This window comes from Physcomitrium patens, chromosome 13, assembly GCF_059467195.1.
Source record: "Physcomitrium patens ecotype Gransden chromosome 13, ASM5946719v1, whole genome shotgun sequence".
Classification (NCBI taxonomy): domain Eukaryota; kingdom Viridiplantae; phylum Streptophyta; class Bryopsida; order Funariales; family Funariaceae; genus Physcomitrium; species Physcomitrium patens.
This window is the reverse complement of record NC_143422.1, coordinates 16,491,525-16,501,647: the sequence shown is the minus strand read 5'-3', so window position 1 is coordinate 16,501,647 and position 10,123 is coordinate 16,491,525. Positions and strand designations below refer to the sequence as shown.

The window sequence follows — 10,123 nt, the reverse complement described above, 5'->3', positions numbered from 1 at the left end:
TTGATGAACCCTCGAAACTTTGATCTTGTACCATCAAATTTCTCGGGTAAAGCAATTCTTGGTTCTCTAGTACTTACAGGGTGTTGTACAATTGGAGAAGGAATGTGATTTGGTGCAGATGTTGAAGCAGCTCCGATCATCTCTATATCTCCACTTTCTGCTATTCTTGTTCTTTCCTGTGTTGGTGAATTGAGTTGATGCATCGCAAGCATTAACTCCCTCAATTGTTCTTGCATTTGTGCCATTGCACTCTTCATTTCAACAAGCTCTGCCATAATGATACTAAGAAGAAAAATTTGTTTGATATTGCTCAAGACAAAAGAAAAAGAAAAAACTTGATAACAAAGAAGATACTAAGAACAATATCAGTTTAGAAGTGGGTAATCCGCAAACTTCTAATATGCTTATGTCTTGTCAAGAGAAAGGGGTAATCCACTCTTACTCAAGAAAAACAAAGCTCTGATATTGTAAGTGCACTCTTGTCAATCTGTCAAGGACAAGAACTCGATGAAAAAACAATTCAAAGAAGTGAGCATTCACTCAAAGAGAGGTAACAAAATATATATAAACAAATATATATATTGAAAGAAAAACTGGAATGGCTATTGTCAAAAGACAAGAAAACTAGAGACCCTTGAAATAGACTAGAAGCAAGAAAGGAGTTGACAAAAGTGAAAAAGCCTTCACTCTTGTCTCTATATATACTCTCTAACTAGGGGCTACGTGGCAACATTCTATAGGAACTCCAATATGTGTTGACTTTGTAGGGCACATGCCTTGACTTACAAGGCAAGTTTTTCTACGTGTGGGCCACATAGTTAGCTTGATCTTCAAGCTAACAACATGTGTGGCACATGGCCAACTTGTTGACCACGTTTCTAATCCAAAAAGTCAATTAAAGACACCTATGAAGTCAAAGGAGCATCTAGGAAATTTCTAGGAAGCTTTTATATTAAATATTATAGAATTAACTTACTTTTACCTACTTTTACTTACTTCTACCTATTTCTATATGTAATTATTAGCTTACATGATTATGGCCGTGACAGCTTCCTAGTTGGTAGAAGTTGCTTACGAAGCTTCTTAAATAGGAGTATATTTTGGAATCGAGGCTGAAGAGTTCTTCAGTCTCGACAATACATCTCTTAGAGTTCTAGCTCACCTCTCTGGTGTTGTTTTCATCTGATTAATCTAGTTCTTGCCAGTTCTTCTTGAACTTCTTGTTAGATCTCAAGTTTGTATTTTTATATCCGTGACGGACCTAAATATTTAGTATGAAGCCTTGAGAGGAGATTAGAGCCTAAAGAAGAAAATCCTAACTAGTAAGAGGTTTATTGGGAGGGATGAAAGCAAGGCATGGTTGGATGATGGCAAGGAATGGAGATCTTCATTCCTATTGATCAAAGGCCATATCCAATGGACTTCAAGGATACTGCCTAAGGCCTTATTAGATATTAGGATTTCTCTTTCAAGGCCATTTAAGCTTTGGAGGCTAGATTCATCAAGTTTAGGTTTTTGGATAGGGATTGGATACAAATTTTATGTGATTTGGAGTTTTTATGAAAGAGTTATTGGTGCTCAAAGTTAAGGTATCAATTTCATACCTATTATCATTCTTTGGAGCATAACATACGTTTACAAAGAGAAACGAAGGATTGGCAACTAGGGTTGGAGAGAGCACTTCTTTGACTCTACTTTTCATATACTATTTGATAAATTTGGATTTTAGATGAAGAAGTTATAGAGAATTAAAGTGAGCACATCCAAATTAAAGGCAGAAAGTAAGTGATTTTATTCATAGTAATGATTTGAGCCATATCTTGAGTTTCTGGACGAATTTTTTGTTCAAAATTTTTAGAAAAATTAGATTATTATGTTGAAAAGCTAAGATTTGAAGCTATTTTTAGGATTTTAGTGATATCTTAAGATCTGCATATTTGGTATCACAACATTGGAAGAGAATTTTGATGTTTGGTGATTTTATTAGAGTTAGAAAAAACTTGTGATGGTGTTCGAAATATTTTATTTGAAAGAAGTTATGAAGGCCTCAACAACAATCAAATAACAAGATAGTCTTCTCGCCTTGGAATAGGACAGTATCGATGGCTAAGAAGACTTATCAATTATCTTCAAAGAGAATAAAGATCAAAGTATGTAGCAAATATAATTCGTCACATCTTAGATTTCTTCAACATATGAAAATTATTCCTCATAGAATTTATGTCTAAAAGGGCAGGTAATATCATAGACATATACATCTAAACTGATAATTACCTACATGATTAAATAAAAGTAAGTTAATTCCATAATATCTTCTATAGAAGCTTCCTAGAAGCTTTATAGATGCTACTTAAACTTTATAAGTATCTATAATTGACTTTTTAGGTTAGAAATATGATCAACAAGTTAGCCATGTGCCACACATGTTGGTAGCTTGAAGAATAAGCTAACTATGTGGCCCACATTTAGAAAGCTTGCCTTATAAACTAAGACATGTGTTGTGCAAAGTCAACACATATTAAACGTTCAATAGAACATTGCTACATAGCTTTTAGTTAGATAGTACATATAGAGGCAAGAGTGAAGCCTTCTTCACTCTTGTCAATTCTTTTCTTGTTTCTAGTGTAGATTTAAGAGTCTCTAATTTCTTTGTCTTTTGGTAATAGCCATTTCAATTTTTTTTTAATATACATACTACTTTATTATTATTTTATTACTTTTCTTTTAATATAGACTTTTTAAGTTTATACATCTTTTTTTAGTTTATATCCTTGATACAAAGTTAAGATATGATGTTGTCTTTAATATGCCATGGCTAGAGGTAGAAAATAAGGAAGTTAATTGGATAGCAAGGACATTCTTCTTCAAAGATGGTTGATGGAAGGTGACTCTTTGTACCTCCATATTGAATGAAGAGAAAAATAATCTGCAACTAAAGACTTACTCGTAAAAATAACTTTTATGAAAAAGCAAATATAGTATAAGGAATATATATATATATATATATATATATATATATGGTCGTTCCAAATCTTGCATGTATGGAAGAAAAGACGGCAAAAAGAATAAACAAGTAAATTAATTCATATAGAAATATTGGAATGTCTTTCCAACTAATCTACCTAGTCGCATGCCTCTTGATTGAAGGGCCTCCTTTCAAATAGAACTATTACTTGAAGCCAAGCCAATAAGTCGGCCAATTTATCACCCACTATAAAATGAACTTGAAGAACTATGGAAGACATTAGATGAATTCTTAGAGAAGGATTTTCTTTCAAAAAGCACATCACTATGGAGAGCACATATATTCTTTGCACCCAAGAAGGATGGTGAACTTTGGCTTTAGATTGACTATTGACGCACCAATAAGCAGAATGTTAAGAATGCATATCCACTTCCATATGTGGATGATCTTCTTGATTAACTTCAAGTTGCAATCATCTTTAATAAATTAGAGCTTTGGAGTGGCTATTGAGAGACACCTATTGTAAGAAAGGATATAAAAAAGATGCCATTTTGTATGCACTATGGACATTTTGAATGGCTTTTTTTTTATCTTTTAGCCTCACTAAAGTTCCAACCTCTTTCATGGATCAAATGAACATATTATTTTGGAATCTTTTAGATAAGTATGTAGTTGTTTTCATTGATAATATCCTTGTATATAATAAAATCCCTGAGAAGCATGAACAACACCTACGAAATATGATATGTCAGCCATAAGATAGTCACTTCTATTGCAAGCAAACAAAATGTGAATTTTGGAAGTCAAAAGTTACTTTTTTGGGGCATGTAGTATCCTTTGAAGGCATGCACATAAAATAGAATAAAGTAAAAATAATGAAGGATTAGCCAACTTCCAAAGATGCTTCTGAAGTCTACTCGTTTTTAGGCCTTATTGGATATTATTAATGTTTTGTTTGATGATTTGCATATATTGTTGCGTTCTTGACAAATCTATTAGAAAAAGGTGCATCATTTGAATGGAAACTAGAGCAGCAAAGTAACTTTGATAGTTTGAAAGAAGAACTCATTACTTTTCAAAATTACAATCATATGATTTCAACATTCCTTATACACTTGACATTGATACTTTAGACTTTATTATTGGAACAATCTTTCAACAAGACTTTAGTAGAGACCTTGAACTTGTGGCGTATGAATCAAGCAAGTTCAAAAGAATAAAATATAATTACTTTAAATGTAATCAAAAGCAATTAGTAATTATTTATGCCACAAAAGTGTGGCAATACTTTTTGTTGAAGAAACTAATAGTTTTTTAGACTAAGCATCAATTCTTGCTACATGATTTGCATCTAGAAAATATGAAATCACAACATCATTATTAGGAAGAATAATTGATATTTTTTAATAACCAGCTTAAATACAAGTAAAGGTAACAATATTTTGTCCCAAATAGCTTATTGTAGTGTCTAGACTTGAATGCCAAATTAGGAGATAAGGTAGAAATTACTACCATTAATAGTGTCATATCAAATTTAACCAAAGAAGCAAAATGGAATGAAGCTATACATTGGAATGCTTATTTGAAGATGGTTAGTAATTGGCTGAAGGTGAATAATATAAAGTATCAAAATTATAGTCTTAGTGATGGCTTACTCTATTTCAAAAAGTAAATTTATGTACTTAAAAATGCTATATTTTAAATGCCCATATTTCAAGAGGGACATGATATCCTAATATTTGGACATCTAGAGCAAAAAAAGACTCTAAAATGGATCTCAAGGACATGAATTTGGATAGGTTTGGATTATGATGTTCAAACTTTATTGCATTCTTATGAATCATGTCAATATAATAAAGTATATAATGTAGCATTTCTTAAACTATTGCAACCAATTCTACTACCTATGACACGTTGAGAGTAGGTGATTATGGATCTCATTACATGTATGTTGTAAACGCTTCATAATCACACCGTGATTGACATCTTTAAGGACTGATTTTTAAAGCAACTTCACTTGGCCGTGGTGTACTTGAATATAGATGCTCAAATACTTATACGAGTCTTCTTTGATATTGTCTTTTGTCACCATGAATTACTTTGTATCATTGTTTCAGATTGGGATCCACACTTCACAAAAAGTATTTTGGAAGCCTTGTTCAAGCTATTAGGAACAAAACTTGTTATCTCTATAGCCTATCAATCTCAAATAAATGGACAAACAAAGCATACAAATTACAACTTCAAAGATATGCTACAAGTGTGAATATAATTAATAGCTTCAATAGTTAGTTATAATCACTTTTGTGATTTTATATATATATATATCTATATATATATATATATATAATTTTAATACTAATATGATTAACTTATGGATCTAAATTAATTTTTTTGGTTAATTATGACATTACATGTATATTTAGGTTATTAATTAGATAAATATTTCTAATTATTAGATTGAATGATTGTTAAAATTTCTAAAAATAATAAGTTCGGAAGGTCTATGATTTGTTTTTCTTGATCTAATTTAAATTCTCTTTTCGTACTAAAATTAGAATTTTAGTAGAATTTTTCTTCCAAGTCTTAAAAATAATATCTTAAATTGATTCACAGTCTTAATTTTGAATCCCAAGGCTAATTCCTAATTTAACTATGGTTATAAAAATCCCTTAAGTCTAATTGCTCTATCTTCCTATTTAATTTTAAGATTTTTTTAAGCTTAAATTTCATGTTGTAATTTAAATGGATTAAAAATATAAAATCTAATTGTTAAATTAATGATGATTTCTAGAAGATGGAGGTGATGTAATTGTTGTGAAATTTCCACTCTAAGTGATTTTAATCACTATTTAGAGTTGAATATTGGAGAAAAAAGAAAAATCATAAGTGTATTAATTCAAGGCCAAATTGCAATTGGATCTTGGATTTGCTAAGAGTTCATATTTAAGGGAGTTTAAATTAAAGAACGGTAATCATGATGGCTTTGATGGCAAGAATCCTTACTGATCTCCAAGTAGACTTATTGAAATTAGAATTATAATTGAAACTTATAATTAAATTAAAAAATTAATTGATTTTTATAATTTAGAACTCAGATTTGGGCTTGAGAATAATCAACATCAGGATTAAAATGTGTTTTAGAAACGTTGGTGGTCTTTATTTTACCAAAAAGTTGTTATTTTTTGAGTTATATATAATTTTACCCTTAAAATTGGATTTACATTTAGAATGCTTATAGACCCTTGATCTTAGTTAGGAGTTTTTTGATTTGGATGGTGGAGATGTGGCTGCAACCTTTGGGCCTCCTTCCACCTAGTTAAGAAGGCTTGGGTAGCTGAGTTCTCTCTCTCTCTTCTCCTCTTTTGTAAGACAAAGCCCTGCCAAATTGTTCTAGGCTTTTGATTAAAAGAATATTCTTCCACCTTATAACTACCTTGGTAGTTTTTTTCCTCTCATTCACTCAATTTTTTATGCTTTTGAGAAATATTTAATACTCATTTTCTTCTAGTTATCAGCTTTTTAATAATTTAATATTTAATTCTTTTTAAAATAAATAAATTATACAAATGTCAAAAATATGTAAAATAAGATTTATTTAGTTTATATCCAACTTATTGCATAAAATATATTCTAATTGCATTTTTGTTTATATAATTACAAAATGTCTTACTAGAATAATCTAAGCTTGTATTTTTAAAAGATCAAAATAATGAATTTATTGCTTAAAGATCTCAAAAAAGAGATCTCCAAATGCATCTATCAAAAATTATTTCTAGTTTATTATCAAGTATTAAAAATATTCTTGCTGTATAGATTAACATAATCAAAGAAAAATATATGTTCTCTTCTCTTGAAGAGCATCTAGGTACGTTATTATGTAGTAAGTGTACCACTTATTCTCTAAAAGTTTATGTTACACCTCAATCACTTAGAGGGATAAATTCCTCTAATCAAAAGCATGAATATCATAAGTCCAATGTTTAGGATTTTCCTACAATCATACGCCTAAGATGTAAACTTCCTAAGACATAAACTTCCTGACAATATAAAATTAACAAACATGATGAAACAAACCACCTCCTAATGGCATTGCCTTTCACCATGTTTTCTTTGTTGTAAGTAAACATCCTTACTCTGATTGCAACTCCCATCATTTTATCTTTGTTGTATATTAATAATACATTTGATTTAATTGCTCCTTGTTGAGAAGAGTCTAATTGTTGATCCTTAGATTCAAATATAATCCTAAACACTATTTAATGTTTCACAATCTTAAGCTCTTGACAGATTATCAGTCCAACTATTCCATTTAAATATTCATTCTATGTTGATGCAGGACAATGCATTGATTATGATTCAAATCCTTTTCAATCGTTCGGGATCTTAAATCTGAAAGTGTCTTCCTTTTCATTTGTTTAAAGAGCCGATCATCTGTTCATTGCACCGTCTTTATTTCCATTTCCGTCCGTGTCAAGACATGAATATGCCCCACACTCGAGCTGCCCGTGCGCAAATCGATCAAAACTGCATTGGAAACCCGCTCACACCTCACGCACAAGTCTCCATCGATAATCAACAATAGAAAGTTTTTACATTACATCGGCACCTTACAAAAAAAAATAAAAAAATAAAAAAATAGAAAAGCCCCGGAGGACATCCAGGTCCGGCTAACAAAACGCTACTCCTGTCGATCACCACCACCGAATGCGCAGATACTTGCTTCTTAGCCAGAACATGTGATTCGGTCTGCACGATGCGACGATCGATTGACAATTACTGTTGTATCCGCGCTCGTGCTGTCTGTAAGCTTATGCGTAGAGCTCCGGGTGCTCCTTCACGTCGCCGGCAAGGGCCTTCCACACCAGCTGCACTATGCCCCAGATGTGCTCCGGAGGGCCCATGTTGCCCAGGGGGCCGTAGGACGCCATCCAGAGGCCCTCGGTGGTACCCTTGGTGGGCCCTTCGTTGAACTGCATCGTGGCTTTGAAGCACCAGTACCGGGGATCGCCCTTGAGCACTGTGTAGCCGAGCTTGCGGGTTTCCTTGTCGAACAAGTCCATGCGCTCGGTGACTTCTCCAGCGTGGGGGACAGCTGCAAATTCGTGAGCAACCAGTTGTTAGAGGGAGAGATCAGGCGGACGGTACAGCGGGTTCGAAACGGAACGGGGCGAGAAGGGTGTTTTTACCAGGTCCCATCTTCACAACGCGGACGCTGCCAGGCTCGCCGTGACCGTTCAGCAGCGTGACGGTCTCGAAGAATTGGGGCATGGCCTTGGCGAGAATGTCGTCCACTCTCTCACAAGCTTTCCAGATGTCTTCGGGACTTACATCCAGCGTCTGGACATGCGTCAGGGTTTTCTTGTCGAGCACGGCGCGCTCAAGGGTTTTGAGCATCAGGGCTGAGAGGGCCTTCTTCTCTTCGGGAGGGCCCATGTCGCCGACCGGCTCGTACTTGGCAGTCCAGGTCGCTTCGGTGGTGTCGCCCTTGGGGACGAGCTGCACCTGCTCACTGAAGGAGCTGTAGCGGGGATCGCCCTCCAGGACGGTGGCGGCCATCGTCATGGTGGCGTCGTCGAACTTGTCCACGCGTTCCTTGATTTGCCCCACGTGAGGGATGGCTGCAAAAAGAGAGGAAGGAGAAGAAAACAACCATCGCTGTTAACCAGACTGTCTCAAATGCGAGCGCGAAACTAGTCCGACCATGCTAGATTCGTGCCTGCGGGGTAATGCATTCACCGGATTCAGGAACCAGGACTCGGAAAGACGGGGCGGAGCAAAACCTGAACCCAGGATGATCACACGGATGCTGCCAGGCTCGCCATTGCCCTGCACATACTCCGATTTTGCGAAGAACTCAGGCATGTTGGCGCGCATGAGCGTGTCCGCCTGCTTGACGGCCTCCCATAGTTCGTCCGCGCGGACCTGGAGCACTTCAGTGTGAGAGATGGTCTGAGACATGGCTACGGTCTGTAAGCTCCGACGAGATCAACGAGGAGCTCGCTGCAGTGGGAGCAGGAGCTTCAGAGATATTGAGACACGCAATGTGACACACGATTCGTAAGAGGGCGAGACGAGGAAACGGGTGGGAGGACCCTGCACTTAAAAGGAATGTTGGATTGGAACACTGTCAATGTGAGTTGCCCACCAATAAAGTCAACTCGAGTCGTCGCTGCGGCTTCTCGGACGACCGACCCGCTGTTCGCCTTTGGCTGCAGCGGTCTTTGATGGTCGCCGAGGGCGTCCCCGCCGAGAACTCTGTATGCTTCATTCATCCATCCAGTCATTCCCCCAGAACATCATCGCCTCATGTGAGGACTCACTTCTGTGTATCTTCGATGCGTTCGTTCGGCAGTCAATCATCTCTTCTAGAAGCAGGATTTGGTCCGGTATCGGAACTGTAATCTTTGATTCCTGATTTGGACTGCGGGCGAGCGGTGCTGTGTGAAACGGAAGTTGGGTTGGAATATACTCATGGTCCTCTTCGTTTCGTCTGGGCTCTCCGTTCAGAGGGCGACTCTAGTCCGGATGACGCATGAATGGGTGGCGGAATGTCGATTTTTGCACGCCGTTTTCCGCAGCGACCATCCGGGAATGTTTCAGTTTTCCCCGTATTTGGTGGCAGTTGGCTGCGGCAGCAGGGGCGATCGAGTTGCGAACCAGGGCCTCCGTTGCACTGATGGTTCTGTGGAGTTTTACCCAGCATGCCTTGCAGTTCATCTGCCATTGTTGGATCGTTCTCTTGGAACTGGTGTACTAGCCAAGGAATAGGAGTTAAATAATTGTATATCAAGAATAATCATCAATAAATGCAATAGAATACTTGAAGCTTGAATATGTGGGAGTAGCTACTTGACCATTGAGATCTGAATGTGCATGCTCAAGTGGTTGCAAGGTGTTAAAGTGGCTACTTTGGACAAGTTTGTAGTAGTTTGCTTGCCATGACAATTGAAGTAAACATTAGAGGGAATATGTTTGAATGAAAGTATAATTACAACTTGACTTTGAATTAACTGCTCCAAAAGTTGGATATTGTAATGGCCTAGCCATCAATACCGAAGATTAGTTTGCTTTCTACATTTTTCTTAAAACTTAGAAGAAGTAGCAAGAGCAGCCATGGACGAATTTCTCTTAAAATTTGGAGAACTAGATATGAGT

General features: G+C 36.2%; 1 protein-coding gene across 1 annotated transcript; it reads right to left on the bottom strand.

Annotated features, from left to right (window-relative positions):
- Nucleotides 1-7,535: 7,535 nt before the first annotated feature.
- Nucleotides 7,536-9,151, bottom strand: LOC112290308 (uncharacterized). The gene is made up of 3 exons (XM_024536460.3): nt 8,749-9,151; nt 8,155-8,586; nt 7,536-8,060 (listed from the first exon to the last, which is right to left on the bottom strand). The coding sequence occupies exons 1-3, from the start codon at nt 8,924-8,926 to the stop codon at nt 7,777-7,779; spliced, it is 894 nt and encodes a 297-aa protein (XP_024392228.1). The 5' UTR covers nt 8,927-9,151; the 3' UTR covers nt 7,536-7,776.
- Between the last annotated feature and the right edge of the window lie 972 nt (nt 9,152-10,123).

Excerpts from the sequence above, each read along its gene's own strand:
- LOC112290308 (XM_024536460.3), bottom strand. The coding sequence starts at position 8,926 with ATGTCTCAGACCATCTCTCACACTGAAGTGCTCCAGGTCCGCGCGGAC. Across the intron at positions 8,587-8,748 it reads TGTGATCATCCTGGGTTCAG|CCATCCCTCACGTGGGGCAA; the intron begins GTTTTGCTCCGC and ends CTCTTTTTGCAG. Across the intron at positions 8,061-8,154 it reads CGTTGTGAAGATGGGACCTG|CTGTCCCCCACGCTGGAGAA; the intron begins GTAAAAACACCC and ends ACGAATTTGCAG.